At 45.1% G+C, this 20,435-nt stretch overlaps 1 protein-coding gene across 7 annotated transcripts in view; it reads left to right on the forward strand.

Annotated features, from left to right (window-relative positions):
• The window catches only part of Erich1 (glutamate-rich 1), a gene marked incomplete at its 5' end in the record, with an annotated part of 52,793,804 nt that overhangs the window by 52,744,013 nt on the left and 29,356 nt on the right, over positions 1–20,435 (forward strand). For 6 of the 7 annotated variants that reach the window (NM_001436572.1, NM_001436571.1, NM_001436573.1 and 3 more), the window contains 2 exon segments: positions 26–172; positions 12,461–12,595. Coding sequence is in view for 4 of the 7 variants with exons in the window: in NM_001436568.1 (NP_001423497.1) it covers positions 26–172; positions 12,461–12,595 (282 nt within the window). 7 annotated transcript variants of the gene reach the window in all.

Genomic DNA, 20,435 nt, shown 5'->3' on the forward strand with positions numbered 1-20,435 from the left:
AATTGCCAATCTGTTGCCTTTGTAGTGTTTACTGAGAAAGTGCTGAAGAGACTTTTCCCTAACGTCTCAAGTGGTCAAGAAAAGGGCACTCCCCAGACTCCAGCTTTGGACACACCATCCAAGGACTCGACCCCTGAAGCGGTACAGCAGAAGCCCGTTCGTGGTCTGACAGGTAAGGATGGATTGCAGGCATCCCTGTCTCTCTTAACTCTGGACAGTATATCCGCTTAGCCCGGGGCCTCTGTGGATGAACACGCTTTTCAAGTCTTGACAGCCGATTTTGGCAGGACAGGCCTCACGCTATACACGTGCAACGGGACTCAGTGGAGGGAATCTGGTGTCAGTACATCCCAGCCACACTGAGGAGGCCACAGCGTAGTTTTTGTTGGGTTCATTTCATGTTTTGTGTTGGTAAAGGAGATGGGACGCGGGTAGGCTTGGGCTCAGCTACAATTAGAACAGGAGCCTCTGCTGCTGTCCCCTTATCCAGTCATTGTCCTGACTCCTGGCAACCCCTTCAGTACCCATTCGGCTTCTATCACCTCAGGGAGAGCAGGTAATGCTTCTCGCACACTGCTCTCTGGCAAATACATGTCCTGGAGACGTGGGGCTACAGGAAAAGCTACAGGGAGAGACCCAACAATGCCAGTTCCCACGCAGCGTTGTTGTGTCGACCTGAGAGACTATTCCTCAGAAGACTCTTGCTTAGACCACGCGATATACAGGCACAGCAAGGGAGACTTCTCTTGTTCCTGACAGATATATAAATATATAAAAGCTAATCTTGAGCTTATGACCCTTTTGAGATCACTTCTCTGTCATTTTTTAATATTATTTTTATTCATTGAGATTATAATTATACCATTTCCCCACCTCTCTTCCCCCCAAACCCCCTCCCGTGGACCCCACCCACTAATTACTCCAGCTCAAATTTCATTCCCTCTTTTCGTTCAGTGTTCTCCCATGTGGGTTTGGGGTGTGTGTGTGTGTGTGTGTGTGTGTGTGTGTGTGTATGTGGAATGTGTATAAAGATATATACAGATATGTATGTATATATATGTATATGTGTGTGGCATATGTGTATGTGTATGTCATTAATATATATACATATGTATGTAGGTATATATACATACACATATATATATTCATGAATATATAAATACAGCCTGTTTGGTCCATATATTGTTATCTGTATGTATATGATTTCAGAGCTGACCATCTGGTCTTGATAACCAACTGGAGGCCTTGGAGAAGACTATTTCTCCCACCGTCAGCCTCCCTTGGTTGCCTGTAGTCCTTTGTCTAGGGTCAAGGCCCTGTGAACTCCGCTCCTTGCATGTTAACATGTCGTCATTGTTCAGGCCTTGCTTAGGCAGCCATGTTGGCAAGACTCCATGGGTGTATCTTCTTTGACATTTCTAGGTGATACAATCTTAGCAGACATCATATTTCTATGAATATTGAAATCCTTCTGATGCCTCTTGGGCAATGATCCCTGAACCTTAGGTACAAGAGTTATGTTGTAAATGTGTCGGTTGGGACGAGACAGCACATAGTCTTTTGATCACTTATTCTCTGCATTTTTCAACCAATTATGGTTTTCTGTAATGGTCGTTGCAAAAAGAACTTCCCCTTATTAAGCTTGTGAGTTACACTCATCTATGAGTATAAGGATAGATATTTAGATGCAGTTAGAGATTGTGTTGGTTTAGTAAAGTGACAGTTTTACATTCTTTTCCTTGAATTCTCTTGTAGTTGGCTCGGTTTCCCTCTTTTTGAGTGGGTCTTAAGTCCGATTAGAGAGCCATTGGTTACCACCAAGGCGTGTGCACCACTGCTGCATTCTTAGGGTCAGAGAGCCATGGTAGTCGATGTGCTTTGTAGGTGTCATAGGACTATTGGTTGCTTCCCTCCCTTGGAAACATGCATCAATTCTTCTGGTACCGTGAAAGGTAGTCTTCAGGGAGGAGGTTATCGGGTCCTTTGGGTCCTGCATTCAAAGTGCATTGTGCCTTCAGCAATTGGAACTTACCCTGCCACCTCAGGGAGGCAATCAAGGGCAGCAGTAATAGCCTATAATGTTTTGGAAGTCTCTTGGGCAGCTCTGATCACCAGTTCAGAGGAAGGTTTCTCATGCCTGGTCTTGAAAGGTTTTGATAGGTAGCCCATGGATCTTGGGGAAGCACTGTCAGCACAGGTGTGTGTGTGTGTAGGTGTGTACTATATGTAATGTTAGGAAGATAAACAATGTTCCTTTGATGTCTTTAGACATCCACCTTGCTGTTTTACCATCCTTCATGTGTATCTCCTTCCTCCCTATCAAGTTAAGGCCCCCACATACCCCTTTTCCTATTTCCCCCTAAGATCAGTTAGACCTTGCTAGGCACCCCCAGTGGTTCCTCTTTATTTTCCTGTAGTTACTACAGGATCTATACTCACATCTTGGAGCCAGGAACCACAGATACAAGAGAATATGTGCTATTTGTCTTTCTGGGTCTAGGTTACCTCACTCCATCTATCTTTTCTAGTTCCAGCCATTTAACTGCAAATCTCATGATTTCATTTTTCTTCACAGTTGAATAGTATTTCATTGTGTATGTACCAGATTCTTGTTATCCGTTCATCTGTTGAAGAACGTTTAAGTTGTTTCCTTTCCAGGCTATTGTGGATAAAGCAGCAGTGACCATGGCTGAGCCAGTATCTGTGGACTAAGGATGCCAAGTCCTTTGGGCATGTGCCACGGAGTGCTGCAGCTAGGTCATATGGTAGACTTATTTTTAGCTTTTGGGGGGGTCTCCACGCTGATTTCCAATCCCCTCAACAGTGCGTGAAGTCTCCCTGCGCCCTGTAACCTCACAAGCATCCGTTGTCAGCTCTTTTATTACCTTTCCCATTCTCACTGGGGTAAGATGAAATCTCAGAATTGTTTTCATTTGCATTGCTGTAATTGTTAGGGATGATGAATGTTTTTGAGGTAATTTTTAACCGTTTTTTATTTCTTCTACTGAGAACTCTGTTCAGATCCAAAGCCCATTTGTTAATTGAGTCAGTTGTTTCCGACTCTGTATTTTTGAGTTCTTCATACATCCTGGTATGAATTCTCTGTCAGATTTATAACCAGCAAGGATTACTATTCTGTGAGCTTCCTCACTCAATTTGGCTGTTCAGAAGCTCGTTAGTCCTATGAGGTCCCTCTTGTCCAATGTTGGCTTTAATTCCTAGGCAAACGGTGTCCTATTCAGAAAACCCTTTCCTCCCCTATGTCCTGTGGTGTGCTGCTTCCTTCTAGCATGCCCCATGCTACATTAGGTCTTTGATCCAATTGGACTCAGTTTTTGTTCGAGATGAGAGATACCAGTCTAACATCTGTCCTCCACATGTGGACATCCAGTTTTCCCAGTGCCATCAATTGAAAAATGCTGTCTTCTTCGTATTGTTGTAAAAATATAAAAAATAAAAAGGTATTGTTGTCTTTTACCCTGCTATGTCCAGCACCGCAGTGCCCCAAGATACCTGCTAGATATCTTGGCGGAAACATATCCCAATTCCGCGGCGGCCCAGTGTCTCTTGCCACCGCACACTTTCCTACACTCAAACCAAGAAACACACAACACACAAACCTTTGACCCAATTGGTAAGATATAATTGCCCACTTATACATACAAGCCCAGTACCATCCATCCCTTGAGAACATTAATATCAACCTGTAATCACACAGAGCATGATCTTTACGTCAGCCTCCATCGTCCTGCCACGGCTTCTCCCTCTCTCCCCCTCCTGTCTCTCCCTCCCTCTGTTCCAGTCTCCTCCTCTTCCTTCAAACTTCTCTCCCGCCCATCCTTCCTTCTCCTCCAGTGACAGGTCTCCTCCTATCTTGTGCCTGCCTCACCTGTGACATCCTCCTACATCATCGGTATATGTCTTGGGCATTTTTGTCAAATGTCAGATGGCTGTAGTTACCACACAGTCATGGCACAACGAGCACAGTGCTGTTGTTCGTGTCTCAGTGGTCCTTTGTGTAGTAGTGATATTAGTGATCATAGATTCATTTTTTTGTCCTACAGATTCTTGGCTACAGTCTTTTCTCTCTTCAGCCCTAACTACTGCTTCCCGTGTTTCCCCTAGGTTTGGTCTATGGGTTGTAAAGGCGGTTTGTGTCAAGGAAAGTTTTCCTTTCTTCTACAGCTATGGCAGGGAGCTGGTACAGTAATCTAGGATGGTCGTCACAGTCTTTTGAATGCATTGCTCACGCCCAAACTGTCAGTCATGTTTCGTTGCCTACCAGACAGCAGGTACCACTGTCTGCATACCTCCATCCTCTTGCCGTAGGAAACTGAACTGGAAGCCGGTTTCCTGCTTTAAGAGGTTAACTTGGAGCAGCTGCGAGTGTGAATCTTGGTACGAACACATGGTTTTGTTTTGCTGGGTTTTTTGTTTTGTTTTGTTTTGTTTTTTAATGTTTAGCAAGATTCGGGAGGAGCGAACTGGGAAACCATAAAGGCAACGATTGAGCAGGACATGGTCTGACATCCTATTCCACACCCGTTCATTAAAATGATTCGACTCTTCAGGTGTGGGGTAAGGGATGATTGGCATCTGGACTGACTGAGGGGGGATAGCTCATGTAGCCAGGGACAGGGCAGCTGCTGGGAAAGTGTCGCCTGGAGGTGGTTTGCAGCCTGTAGGCAAGCTTTTTGACTGCCACGGGTCTTGTAATTGGGAGCCTGAGCCAACTTCCCTTCCCTCCCTATGATGTGGGAGGAAACAAGCCGCATCAGACAGTTCTCTGAGCTTCAGGTTATAAAGCTGAGCACTCGGTATTTGAAACTGGTTTGCTGTGTATATTCATAGACTGGAATTGCTCTTGATGCATTAAAGCCAGGCTGTGAAGTATGTGCGTAGACAGTGCTTGACATGCGAGAAATGCATTCCAACCACGTGGGCAGCTCAGATTTTAAGCGTCCAGTTGTGTTTCAATAACGCGGCTTTATTGATGGAACTGTGGGAAATGTTTACTCTTTTCCTTGACTGATGACCACACTTGCTGTACAGTGTTGTGAATTTTCATTATTATTCTTCGGTTGTTTTTTTTTTGTTGTTGTTGTTGTTGTTGTTTGTTTTGTTTTTGAGGTATAATAGCCTGGTCCATAGCCACTTAGGGAAATTCATGAGGGTAATCTAGGGGGAGAGAGGCATGATATTTCATGGTTTGTCATATGCAAAGGAATATTTAATTGTACGCATGTGTATAATATGGGCTAGGGATGCAAAGGGGGGCTCTCGGGGTGGACAGGCATCCGGAAGCTGCAGGGTGGGGAGGCAGTGGGAGTGAATTGACAGCAGGGTACACTGATCTGTACATAGTACGGATCATGCAAACATGTATGCTGACTGTAATTGTTTAAAGATATTAAAAATGTGTGAATGAGAAAAAGCCCAAATCTAGTTTTATAATTTTCTTGAATACTCCCTGATGATCTTCCTCCCATTAACATGAATAGGAAGTGGAGAAATTAAACGTGGTGTGTTCATCGAGAAGAAGGTTTTAAGGTTTGAAATCGCCAAATCCTTTTGAGTCTCACTGTTAAGGACAGCTCCAGCAGAAAAGTAACCACGGGATCCATGTCAGAGTTTCATTTTTCCTGTAGACGCATGCCTGGAAACATACCGTGTGGATTTAAGCATCCTCCCTGGAATTGCATGGAGAGATAGTCACTCGAGTAAGCTCGAACACCTCCCAGTGACTCTCCCACAGGGCAGCGGTGTCCGCCTTTCTGTTGCTACTTTGGATCAGGTCTCCTTGCTCTGTAGATCAGTGTACACATTTCTGCATCTTCAGGCCTTCTCTAGTCCCCTAGGAAAGGGAGGTCTCCTTCATCAGCCATATTCAGTCAACAGCATGTTAACCTTGTCTGGGGAAGTATAGCACCTAGAAGACAAAGAGACACCAACAACAGAGAGAGACAGAGCCCCACCTCCAAACCCCCTCTCCAAGAGCTGATTCCTAATGTCCCCTGAAGGCACTATTCTTTGTATTGTTCCTACTGGGTTCCTGTGCTCCTCAGTCTTACCACTAGCATGGGGATGCTGTCCTTGGTGCTGATTCCAGCCCAAAGGCTCCTTGATACGCTGTCCCAATCGATCCGTGTGGTGCTGTCCTTGGTCCTAGCCTCTACGGCGCTCTCCTTGCTGCTAAGCCACTGGTGTGCACTTGATTCAGTTCTCCAGCAGCTGTCCAAACTGAGACTCAGACTTCATGGATACTTGCAATGAGTCCCATCCTAACCTAGCTGTGATGTTAGTGCTTAAAATCATATCGGGCCCAACAAATACCTTTGCCTGCCCAAAATGATACCATAGGACCTGGATTTATAAAATCTGAGCAGTCAGGTAGACCTCCAGGGGTCAGAGAGTCTGAAATCCATCACTGCACTGCGGAAACAACACTAGGAATTACCAATCAGACAGCAATTTCTCTTATAAACATACTGTGCGGTGATTATAGGTTGTGGAGTAGCAAAACAGACACATTCCGCCAAGCTTAAACTCACACTCTACTGGGACATGATCAAACCTGTGAAAAAAGTAATGGAAATGTGGGGGAAAATGCAATAAAACTGTGCCCAGGGTATGGTTAGCTACAAATGTTTCCCTGGTTTCTGCAAAGGGGAGATTGGAGAGATAGCATAGCACAGGAGGCAGCCACAGAGGTGCATTTGAAATCCCGCATGCCAAGGTCCAGGAGCTGACTCCAGTGAGGGGCACTGTGAGGGCCACTCTCAATGGCAGGCCACTGTGCACACATGGTTATGAAAAACACAGCATGAATGAGAGTTTAAGCCAGACAGACCACTAAGGTCAGGTATAGTGAGACCCTTGCCCAGCAAGGCGACATCCCTTCGGCCTTTCCTTGTTTAGGTGGTTAATTACAACTGGCCCTCCATCCACATTCAGACATTTAAGTTGAGACTTTATTTAGCTTAAATTTAAAACCCTGTTTCCCGTTATGCTAACAGCTTGTGTCCAGCACTCCTTGGCCACAATTGGTGATGTAGGTATTGAGGCAATGGACCCTCATTTTTACCTGAGCAGTGTTCTTCTGATCTTCCGGTCCACAGAGCACAGCGAGACTAATGAGTAGTGGGTTGTGGTTTTTTTTTTTTCCATTTATTTTGTTGAGACTACCTGCATAGCTGAGGAAAGATGAGCTGACTAAATTCCAGAGTGATGCAGAATTTTAAATTGAACAATAGAATACGGAAGTGCGAGACCACACAGGAGAAGTCTTTCCCTAGAAGTTATACATATATATATATATATATATATATATATATATATATATATCCATAGCCCCAGGGCCATAAAAAGTATAGATTATACCTATCAGAATTGCCACAAACAATGAACTAAGAAAACATTGGCAACTGCTAGCACTGGGCTAACTTTTTAATATCCAAAAAGTTAGCGTGTTCAGTTTTTATTCTAGAACATTTTTTTTTTGGTTCTTTTTTTTCGGAGCTGGGGACCGAACCCAGGGCCTTGCGCTTCCTAGGTAAGCGCTCTACCACTGAGCTAAATCCCCAGCCCCGCGTGTTCAGTTTTTTAAAAAGGATAAATATCTCAGGAAAAAATGGGCAAAGCAGGGTCACTGGCATTTCACAAACCAAATATGCGACTCTCCCAACAGTAACGAAATAGAGCGCTCAGCTTTTACTAATGTGAAAAACACAAATCACAAGTGAATTGGGATCCCATTTTCATCTGTAATGTTGCCGTGGACTCATTGGTCCATGCCCTTTGTCAGGCGTGCAAGCCTGACTGTGACTGAAGGCAGACGGAAGATATGGTCAGCTCCAAGTACACCATGCATGCCCAGAACTTCTACCTCTAGCCCAGTCTCCCTGTGAACTAACTCCTATATACCAAGATTGACACACTCGAAATTATTAACGATGACGTTGCTCAGAATAAAGAGAGATTAGAAGTCTCAATTTTCATCACTTCGAGCTAGTTCGAACCTTTTTTCCGTGTTTATCCATCTGTTATCTGTGGGCAGAGGAGACACGTGCTTGCGCCATAGTGTACTTGTAGGGGTCAGAGGACAACCTATAGACGTCAGTTCTGCCCACTGTGCACGTTCTGGGATCGAACTCAGGTTTCCAGGCTTGGCAAAAGTACTTTTACCTGCTAAGCCTTCTCACCAGCCCTGGGACTGGGGGAAGGGTTGATTAAGTGATTTGTGGAACACGTGTTCTGTGGGGGGTTATGCTCGAATCAAAAGGCATACGAGCCCCTAGGTGGTCTTCTAGAGTGAGGACCAAGATGGTGTTATCAGGTCGGAAGACAAAGACGTTAAATTTACCACAGGCTTCACTACAGAGAATGAGACAGAGCAGTGTGTCTTTCTGTTCTCAGACTCACCAGTAGCCTTGCAGAAGTCCACAGCATAGAGCAAGATTCACTGCTTCCCAAGAAAGGAGGCAGGAGGCCAGAGCACAGTGGGAGGGAGACTTATTGTTAGACTTGTATGTCTCCCCTCGCTGACCTTTGTACTAACTGTAATGTAACTGTCTCCCCTTACTGCACAATTGTACTACCCGTGATGTAACTGTCTCCCCTCACTGACCTTTGTACTACCCGTGATGTAACTGTAACCCTCACTGACCTTTGTACTAACTGTAATGTAACTGTCTCCCCTCACTGACCTTTGCACTACCTGTGATGTAACTGTAACCCTCACTGACCTTTGTACTACCCGTGATGTAACTGTAACCCTCACTGACCTTTGTACTAACTGTAATGTAACTGTCTCCCCTCACTGACCTTTGTACTACCCGTGATGTAACTGTAACCCTCACTGACCTTTGTACTAACTGTAATGTAACTGTCTCCCCTCACTGACCTTTGCACTACCCGTGATGTAACTGTCTCCCCTCACTGACCTTTGTACTACCCGTGATGTAACTGTAACCCTCACTGACCTTTGTACTAACTGTAATGTAACTGTCTCCCCTCACTGACCTTTGTACTACCCGTGATGTAACTGTAACCCTCACTGACCTTTGTACTAACTGTAATGTAACTGTCTCCCCTCACTGACCTTTGCACTACCTGTGATGTAACTGTAACCCTCACTGACCTTTGTACTACCCGTGATGTAACTGTAACCCTCACTGACCTTTGTACTAACTGTAATGTAACTGTCTCCCCTCACTGACCTTTGTACTACCCGTGATGTAACTGTAACCCTCACTGACCTTTGTACTAACTGTAATGTAACTGTCTCCCCTCACTGACCTTTGCACTACCCGTGATGTAACTGTCTCCCCTCACTGACCTTTGTACTACCCGTGATGTAACTGTAACCCTCACTGACCTTTGTACTACCTGTGATGTAACTGTAGAACATCGTCTTGTAGAAGGGAGCGAATGAAGATTCTTTGACACCCGCATCACTTGGGCATCTTTCCAATCACATACCTATCAGAAGACCATCCTGTATGTCTCAGCAAAAACATGGTTCAGCCTTGGCCAGAAGGCCAACATGATTGGAAAGAGCAGTGGATATAGAAATTGGTTAACGAGATGATAGTGATGGAATTGAGTGTTGAAGATAATAAGGAGATAATTGTTTCTTTGGTTCACAAGGAATGTGAGCCACTATGGCTGCAAAAGCAAACCTCGCATTGAAAAGGGGAGGGGCCGCCAGAGCGCTAACTTTGGTGGAGGCGGTCATAGCCAGGGGCAGATTGGAGGGTGGAGTATCTTTCAGAGTTTCAGTCTTAGTTCACGTGGTTGGTAAGTGCCCATCGAACTTATTGCTTTGTCTTCATTTTGAAGCAAAAGGAAAGGCCACTGCGGAGAGGGAAGCGCTAGCTACAGTGTGTTCAGGCAGCACCAAGGACCGTGGATCCAGGGCTGCACTTGATTCTGTGTCCAGGTGGGGCAGTGTGAGCTCAGGAGCAATGGGTGTGGCTCCAAGAGAGGATGAAGAGTTGAGCCAAACTTCCTGGCCATGTCCCACAGACAGATAGAGCGGCCCAAGCACACTCCTCTCCAACCCCACCGCTCATCCTTTGTGTGTTACCAGACATTCAGAGCTGATGGCTTTCACTAGTAAAGATGGACTCCCACCTGCCTTCTTGTGCCTTCACTCCTCTCCTGGGGAAATCAGTGGTCCCAGGGGCTGTGCTGACAGACACAATACACTTTGTACTACCTTGACGTAACGGACTGTAGAAACAAATGGCTGCTAGCCACGCCAAGTCTCACCCAACTCACCCTCGCCCTATGCCTGCGCTAAAGGTCGGACACCCACTTTCAGAAGCGTAAACATCACAGCAGACCGTATTCAAAAGACTATGGAAAATTAGAACCAAACATTAAGATAGATGATCTGGTTACCTTCACTCGCAGATGAGCAAACCGGGGCCCAAAGTCATAGTCCCACATCTTTCCTGAACGTCCCCAGCTGTGACGTCACGGGCAGCTTAGAAGCCCATCTGTAGAGTCAGCATGCGGTCCCCAACCAGAGGACCATCTCCGTGGCTCGCTCCACTTCCGTGCTCTCATGCTTCACTCCCATGTTACTTCCTGCACCCATATCCCAATAATTAAGTGAACAATGGCATTTCTAAGTTCTATTTAACTTTCCCATTAAGAAAGATTTAACGGTTAAAAGCCTCCAAAAATACTCCGTGAAAAAAAAAAGATCAAATGTTGACGTTGCGCGGCAGGAAGAGTGTTCATAGAAGCCTATCTCCATCTGCCCTGGATTCTAGCAGGGAATGGTGTACTCATTAATCAACTGTGCGAATCAAATTAACAGAAGAAGCAAAATTCTGGCAACATCCTGAATACTTAGCCTCCAGAGACGGAGATATATCAACGGCAGGGAACTAGCAAAGGTTTCATGGGTTGTTTTTTTTTTTTTTTTTTTTCTGTGTTTAACCTTCTTAAAAGCATATCTGTCTTCGCTGTGATTTTCTTGAGTCCCGGTCATTGCTGGTTTAAAATAAAATGTTAGTTGTCGGCTTAAAATAAAAATCTAGTTGCCCTGCGCAAGACTAGTGGAGATAGCCAAGTGCGTGAGAGTCACTTCAACATGGTGTAAATGAAAGTTAAAAGCGAAGAGGATCCGTAGGAGATGTGGAGGAATGTGGGAGAAAAGATCCTTCCTCTGGCGTGTACATATAAAAATCACAAGAAGCGGTTCGGACTTTTCAAACCAGCGGTTCCATTCCCAAGAAGGTGTCAGAAGAAACTGAATGGCCAAGCATGCAAAAGGATCCACGGTGAGGGTGGAGTTATGGTTCCGATGTAAAATACAGGTCACGTGTCTGCACGCTTGATCATGGTCTGATGTCCGGGGCCCTGTGGTGGCCTTAAGGTGCTGGGCTACATGGAGAACGTAGATCTCTGGACCACAGGTCTTGACGTCTGTAGCCTGGCTTCTCTTTCTGTCCTATTCGTGGTTCTTGCTCTGTGGAAATGTTTACACACAGCCTTACTTCCCTGCTTCCACGGCCATGAGCAACTCTTGTGCCTTTCCAGCCATTATGGGCTGCACCTCTTAACTGTGAACCAAAAGAAAGACTTCTTGTTTAAGACACCCGTCAGGTGCCCAAGCAAAAGTCACAGCCACCAATCATAGCAGTGACCATTCAGAGCCACCGCCCACAGGCAGGATTTAGGATAAAAGATAAATAACAGTTGTCCGTGGATAGAATATTTCGTACTATTAAATGAGTATGCTGGCTAAAGTCCTATACACTGTGTCTCACTATTTCATATCACACTTAATTTTAAGTGCTCATGTAACACATGTGAATTGTGTTTTGCATGACGTTAGAAGGATATTATATGCATATGTATAATATGCGCATGTTCTTGTGACTTAGAGTGCGTGTGTGCACAGTTAGTTGATCTGAAAGCATGTCCGGGTCTGTGTCTATGAATGGCCGTGTCTATAGATTTATGGGCATCTGTTCTAAGTGTGAGGAAAATGTGTCCACCTTCTCTGTACATGTTACAGACGTGGAGACAGAGTTAAGGAGGAGCTAGGTACAAAAAAATTGTTGGAAGATTGATGTTATGATAACAAAGTGTATGCTGTATGCACTGTTTATATTTTCTGTTTCATAGTCATGAATTCGTTGTATTTTTTATCACCTTACAAAAGCTCCCAAGTTTCCCTTTTGACTAACTCAATGTGAACGTTAAGTAATTGTAGATGGCTCACTGGTCACGACTGGTCAAGCAGCCAACTTGCTTTCCTGACAAGATACTTGGCATTTTGATTTCAGTGTTCATGACACTGATCTGGTTTTATTCAGTTACTTGATTTCTTGTCTTCCCTGAATTTTATCGGAGACACGACACTAATATAATCAGGACCAGTAACTGTCTGCTCGTATCATGTAATATTTACTAGTGCCTGCTGTGTCCCCTCTCCTTACAGCTGGTGACATTAAGATCCAACCTGAGCGTCGCCTCTACACCGTGAGTCTGCCTCCTCCAGGGTATATCCCTTGTTTGCCAGAACCGACCAGCTGTGCAGATTCCGAAAACGCCTCCAGCGGTGGTGACACAGAAGGTAAAAAGTCTGGGCAGGGGGAATGGAGCCTGTCTCCAGCACGACTTTCTCTATTGCAGCAGTTTTCAGTCTTGTAAATTAACCTCTAAACTGATAATTTGATGGGTACGGGTAAGCATGGTATTGTATACCCAGTCATATACGGGGCTGTTAGGTATTTCCCAGCCATTAATGATGATTACAAACTCGGAATAATAGAGGAGAGCTTAATGGCTTGGGTAAGGTTATGCACTCATTTGTTGCATGTGCGGTCTGGACTAGAGTGCTCCCCAGTGCTGTGCAGTCTGGACTAGAGTGCTCCCCAGTGCTGTGCTGGTCTGCACTAGAGTGCTCCACAGTGCTGTGCTGGTCTGCACTAGAGTGCTCCACAGTGCTGTGCTGGTCTGCACTAGAGTGTTCCCCAGTGCTGTGATGGTCTTGCTTTAATAGAACTTGTGCCGTGATTTTTCTAAGCTTCTCAAATTTTCTAAAAACTATAAAATCAAGGAATTAATATATTTTATCTCTCTTGAGAAAAGATTAGCCTATTATAATTGTGTTTATTGTTGAATGTCTTCTTGAAAGAGAGCTTGCTATCTAATGCAGTTCACATTGGGTAGAAGTGTTAGTGGTTCCAAATGTTATGTGTTTATCTTAAAATTGAAACGGTTGCTTTTCCCTTTGCATATTCAATTTGAAAACTTTTTAAAGAGAAACTTATAATCTTTAAATAAAGATTCCCTCATCCTAGGATGATTCCTATCAAGTATAAATTAAGAAAGTCTACATTCTAAATCTTAGTTAATTTGACTGTCAAGAAATTGTGTTTTTTCTAACACATTCATCTTTCTGGTTTCCTAATTAAAAAATCAGAACCACTTAGGAGCTGGAGTAACTTAGGAATCATATAGTCATTGTTTCAAGTTCTGTCGAAAGTCTTTGAAATATTATCAGATAAGTAATTTATTTAGGAAATTTAAATGTGTGCTCATGAAGACTGATTATTTTGGTGAATATATGTCATTGTGTGCCAGAAACCACCCCTGACAGTCAGGTCCTGAGGTGGGACATAGCATAGGAAGAAGTATAGTAACTCCCTGTTCTGAGGGCCAAATGCTGCTGACTTGGCAATTTCACGGAGAAAGAAAAAGAAAGTTAGGCTTGCTCTCTCTCTCTCTCTTTCTCTCTCTCTTTCTCTCTCTCTCTCTCTCTCTCTCTCTCTCTCGCACGCACGCACGCACGTGCACATACACACACACACACACACACACACACACACACACACACACACACTGGGCCAAACCACCTATTCCATCAATTTCATACATGCATACACATACTTATATACATATACCTATAAATGTATGTATAGACATACACAGACAGACATATATACATATAGACAGACAGAATATACATATATGTGTGTATATATATATATATATATATATACCAGAGTACCAAAAGCTATACTTTATTTCTTCTCTCAGCTTTTATACCTTCTTAGACAATTCTTTATAAAATCACCTCATAGATAAAATGTTACACAAAAGGGGAGCTACAGGAGGATGTCGATAGTAAGTTCAGAGCAGTGTTTCACTCTATAAGCTCATTATGAGTTCATAGCAACAGTTTTGTGAACTTAATGTGTTTCATCAGAAAGGGTTCCTGGGTTCATCCATGTGCTGATGTGCTCTTATGTCCAGTTGGTTCTCATTTGTGCACCTCTGTATACAGTTCATTTGCTTGCGTGACTCCAACAGAGGCGTTTCATTCGGGGCAGTTGACTCAGGTTCTGTTCTTGCACTAGGCTGTCCTGTCCTCATTCATATGCCACAGCATCAGCTTGGCTCTCCTTCTCCCGCTGCTGTGTGCTTGGCTCTCACATGCCATCACACGCATTAGTCCTCATTCACATATCACAGAATCAGTTCCCACCCGCTCCCCGTGTACATGTCTCGCGCGTCGCATCTTTATAAAGTTTGCCGTTGTTTTGTAATGCTGAGGTCAGTTGTCACTCACTCAGTGAGGTTTTACAGGCATTTGGTTCTCACATGCTGCTGTTATATAACATAAGGTTGTTCACATGTGTTTCTAACAGTGTTCACACGTGTACTGCTATATTGTAGTCGCCGTTACATAACAGTGTTCATGCATGTACCTGCTATATATAACAACCATTACATAACAGTATTTGCACATGTACCACTACATGTAGTCACCGTTATATAACAGTGTTCACGCATGTACCACTATACATAGTCACTGTTACATACTAGTGTTTATGCATGTAGCACTATATGTAGTCTTTTGCATGTGAATATTTTTCTTCTCACCCTGCTGTATCCAGTGGGCTCCATTGCTGATGTTCCTGCAGGCAACCTACCACAAAGAACTGTGTTGGTTAAGAGAGCCTCACTTTGCTGTAAATGCGAAGTCCACGCTTCCTAACTATGCTAGGGTAAAACTCTTTCAGGAATTAGGAACACATTGACCAAGTTGGCAAATATCTCTTTTTCCTAAGGTTTCTTTGTGTGGTTAAGTGTCCCTGGACTCTCAAATAGTTATCCTCTTCCTGTGGCTGGCCCACAGCTCTTGCCACCTCCTCCAGGAAGGCTGCTGGGGACTATTGTGGCCGAGTGAAAACAGAGCTGAATTGAGTTCTGAAGTCCAGGCATTAGAATTTGTTCTGTTGAAATTGCAATGGCCGTTGAACAGACTCCATGGTATGGTTACTGTGGCTTTGAATAGTTACCAGAAGTTACATTCTTAGTTGTTAGTCACAATTTTTTCTCCTAGATTGTTTCTACTATTGTTTCTACTATTGTTTCTCCTGTTCCTTTTCTTCTCTGCTTCCTGGCCCCTGGGAGGTGACTATGTCATCTTGGTTGTACATCAGAAGTGTGGCTGATAACCATGCCTGCCCTCAGCCAGGAACCAGGGCTTTAGGGCAAGCCGGTGCCCTCTGAGCCCCAAACTTTTTTTTGTCTTTGAGAGAATCTTGCTTTTCACCCAAGCTGGTGTCAGACTCACAGTTTGCTCTCCTCAGACTCCCCAGCGCTAGGGAGGATGCACTACCTCCCATGCCCAGCCCTCTGCCAGCTCCCTGATGGGACCTCCACTTTCCTAAGTGCACCCTTATCTTGACACCTGGGACTGCCTGTGGAGGATCTGCCAGAGACTGGCCTGCCGCCTTTTGCCTCCCACACAGGACCCTGCTGGAGGCCTGTTAGCCTATTCATGAGTCAACATAAGCTAAAAACATCTCTCCAGTTTCTCAGGATGTCTTTGAACAGCTTGTAGATATAATTCAGCTGGGAAGTTGCTATCTCAACTTTGAATACTTATAACTTATACCCAAATGTTTTGATTTTTTTCTATCAACTTATTGAAGTATGCTTTTCATTATAAATTCCATAAAATAAGCATTTAATGACATTCGAAATGATAGGGTTGGGGAAAATGTAAGCACCCCCACTGTTTGCTCATGTTGACTGTGTCTGTTCGCCATGAAACAAGAATAGCGGGAGTCCTGGCCTGCATTGCACCAGGCTGGGGTGAGATTGAGCAAATCCTGCACCCCAAAAATGGATTCAGTTAATAAGTACAGAATCCTCACTATTCTTCAGGTAGTGGGCCATGCACTGGGGGACAAAGGATGAAGGGTCTAGCCCCAGGCTAGTGGAGCACAGGCTTGACAGACCTGAAGTTGAGTTGGTGTAGTAAGTGTTGTTTACTGTGGCCTAACCAAAGACTTCATGGGCACAGGGACATGAGACGTGTAAGAATTCCAGGCATGGATTTCTTATATTAACCACCAGACTTGCTGCCCTTTCCTAAGACTGCAGCTCTTCTCCAAGTCTAGAAGAATCTCCAGCTGGCAGATGCAGAGCCCAGAACCCTCAGCTCTTTCCGGTGTAAGGCATAGAGATTTCTGAGAGGAGTGAGGGGGAGTTCCTAGACCCCCCCTCAGTTGTCACTTTATGCAAAGAAAGCATGGGGGTTGAGAATGGAACCGGGTTTGCTTGCCCTTGCTGTTCTCAGAAACTGTCTCAGTTGTTGTCTTTGGTTTTGATTTAGTAGGACGGACGAATGGATGGATGGACAGACTGACTGACTGACTGACTGACAGTAACTTGTAGACTGCTGGAGATGGGACCAGCGTTGCAGACTGACTGACTGACTGACTGACTGACTGACTGATAGTAACTTGTAGACCAGCGTTGACTGCCGCAGTGTACCAGTCCCTCACCAACTGCTCCCCACATGTCTGCACTCAGGGTTCTACCCAGCCCCATAAGTGGAAGTGGAAGCTTAGACCAACCACTCAGCAGCACCCAGCCCACCAACAGCAGAAAGTCTGGTGTTTATGTCTATGTCTGGAATCCTTATGTGTCTCACGTACCCCTGAATTCTTCAGCTGGGCCACGGCAAGAGGCACCTACTACATCACAGCATCTTCGGATCTGTCAGCCCTGTGCTCCAATATGTGTTTTATCCCTGTCCCTAATGCATGGCCGACCCCCCCCCCCCCCCGATGAGTAGTGGGAATTCAGTACTGATTAACTGGATCCGTTCGTTCACAGTGAAGACAGAGATATGCTCAGAAGACAGGATGTGGAACCAAGACCCACACATAGTCCTCAGCCTCACTCCACGGTCTCGTTTGTTTCATTATTTGGGGTAATCTCTGAATGTAACAAATACAGACTTGTAACTACTTAGCAACAAACAGAAATAATAGAAACATGTGAGGGAAGGCACATTTGTTAAGCTGACATTTTTAAAGGTAAAATGGGGTTAGTCCATGCCCTCCCCATCTATGTGGGTTAAGTAAAATATGGTCCTAGGTAAAGAGAGACTCCTCCCCTCCCCCGGGCTCCATTCCTATTCCTGTGCATTCATGGTGCATGTTAACTCCCAAAGCTAGTCAGCCGCTGGGCAGTGGTGAACAGAACAGCCATCTATAAAGTCAACCAAGAGGGCCTTTCCTTTTGGCAAACTTTCCCTAGCAATTCTTTAGTGTACTAATTACTTGTTCACCATTGGCGCATCCGTAGGGTGCTGCCCTACAAGAAGTTATATGGTCTGTTACAGGAGTAAAATTCCTTTGCGACGCCTGGGGTCATAAATAATGTTTATCCTCAGAACACATTGGTCACGGTCACACGGGAGAGGCAGTTACAGGATTCTGGGGTTTCAGATGTCATCTAGTGGAAATACCAGAAGAGAGAGGAGCTACTGACTAAAGACTGACACGCCCTCCCTGTGGTCAGAAAGCTGGTCCCTGAGCGGGTAGAACGACACAGAAATAACCAGTAAAGTTTTAGAAAAAAATATCCCAAGTCCTCAGCGTATCCTCTCCCAGGTTCCTGAGTGATGCACCAGCCAGCAGTGTACTTGAGAAGAGCAGCTTGCTGGTCTGGAAAGTCCAGTTCCAGGGAATCAGGAATCTAATCATTCAGCGTGTTAGGTTCTAGAAGTGATCGGGTCTGACCGTAGAACATGTGGAGAAAGTGTGTATTACTGCGACATAAAATCGATGTCTTAGAATCTCATTCTCGTTTGCACATGTCATTCTAGGTTGAAGACACAGAGAAGCCTTAGAGAGATGACACAGTAAAGTGCTTGTTGTACAAGCACAAAGACCTGAGTTCCCTCCCAGAATCTACCCTGACAAGTTAGGCAGGGATATAAGTTTGTAGTCCCAGCCCTAGGCAGACGAGGACAGGAGAACCCCAGCAGCTGGGTGTCTAGACAGCTTAGTGGAATCAGTAAGCCCTGGCCAATGAGAGATGCTCGCATCAAACAAGGTGAGCAGCTCCCAAGGAACTATATCCAAGGTGTTCTCTGGCCTATACACACAAGCACACACATATACACATACAGCTGCATGCATGCACACACATGCACATATGTCTGTATGCACACATACACAGGCAAATACACGTGTGTGCATACAAGTCCATGGCATGAGTGTTCAGTGTTCATTTTTCTATTTTGGCGTATGAAAAACTATTAAAATCTTATTCTGTAGGCATCGTATGGTCACTGATGTTTATATCTATCAGGAGAAAAGCATTCAGTGCTAAAAAAATCATTTTTTATCATGAATGATAAAGTAATTTACCTTAAGCAATTCTTTAGCATTTCACCATCAAAGATTAAGGCAATTTGCATACTAATGAGGTGTGTGTGCTTATTTATTTTTACCAAGGAAATTAAAGCTGAATGTTTGATGTAGCAGGACACGGTATTTGGCTTTTCTTCTCATCGCTGTCATAAAACACCTGACAAAAGTAACGTCCAGATAAGACTGTTTGGCTCACATTTTGAGGGAATAGAGGCCATCCCAGCAGTGAAGTATAGCAGCAGGGATTGGCGGCCACGGGTCACATGGCACCCGCAGTCAGGAAGCAAAGAGATGTGAGTGCCCTATGAACTTTGCCCTTATGACCTGTACACTGGTGAACTCGGGTAGGTGATGTGCTGCAGCCTCTGAGACGCTCCAGTTTGCAGCCTTTCATTGTGCTCACCCAGGGCGGTTGTTTTCCCAGACCTTCGGTTTCGGACAGCTAGCACTCCATCCCTCTATCCTTCTCAGACTGTTGAAAGCACTGAGTGTTCTGAGCCCCATCATACCCTTTATGGAAGTTCAGGGTATTCAGGGTTCTACAGCTAGTCTCTCCATGACACTCCTTCCCCCCAGCCCCCTCACATTACAGTTTTAACATCAGTTTGAAGTTAGCGTTTAAAGTAATGGGCTTCGTTACGGCAACTTCGTACACACTCCGCTCTTATTTGTCCTTCTCCCCCACTGCGGTCCCTTGCCCCACCCCCACCCCTCTGCCCCTGAGTTGCGGGTTCCCTTCCCCCCTGCAGTCGTCCCCTACTGATTTCTTGTATTGGGCCAGAGTAAACAACTATTCAGTGCCTCTTGAAGTCTGTGTTGGGGACTGTGCTCAGGCCCTAGTGTCATGAAGCTGGTAGACAGGGCCCTTGCCATACTGACACTAGTCCTGACTGGGACTCTTCCTATGCCAGCCAGCACCATAGGTGAGTTGTCTAGAAAAGCACTGAGGGCCAGCGTGCAGAGGAGGCTGCCGCCCACCCACTGAGTGGAAAGAGGCCGAGCACAGGGAGTGGGCGCACAGGGCGTGGGCGCACAGCTGCTCCCGAAACACCAGCAGATAGAAGCAGGGTCACTGAGACCCCATAACACAGCAGCACCAAGAAGATACCTGATGAGGACAGATAAGCAGGGAGTGGGTCATTTTGAACCAAACTTTTAAGGGCTTTGAAGATTTTGCCTTGGTTTTGTCCTGGACCTGTTTTACCACATGCTTTCCAGAGAATCCAGTGATGGCAGACCCAGATGTGCAGGATGGACATGGTCACTCTAGGAGAAGGGATGGGGGTGCTTCGAAGGCTCTTCTGAACTGTGAGCCGTCAGGCCTAACAATGCTTCACCAGCTTGAGGTGACAGGGAGGGGCTGGGCGGTACCAGCATCACTCAGCAGCATCAGCAGACTGCATGGGTGGACAGGCTAGAGACTGTTCTTGAGGCTAAGATCCCCAGGGGAAGGAACTGACCAGATCCACCTCTGCCCTTCCGAAGAAAGTCTTCATGATGGTGTCTTTCTAAGTCTCTGGATAAACTGTCTTAGGGTCTGACGCAGTAACAGCCAGAAGACCTAAGACTTTGAGCGGTTAGGGTAGGGCCTGTTGGAAGCCTTATAAATTATCTGGAGCCAGAGCATCTAACATTCCATGAATTACGTGACAGACTCTGGTGGTTAAGACCTTCCTATTTCATCTGGGGACATTGTATCTAGTTTTAGAGGACTGGTCTCCTGACCTG

The sequence above is a fragment of the Rattus norvegicus genome, chromosome 16, assembly GCF_021556685.1.
Source record: "Rattus norvegicus strain SHRSP/BbbUtx chromosome 16, alternate assembly SHRSP_T2T, whole genome shotgun sequence".
NCBI classification, from domain to species: Eukaryota; Metazoa; Chordata; class Mammalia; order Rodentia; family Muridae; genus Rattus; species Rattus norvegicus.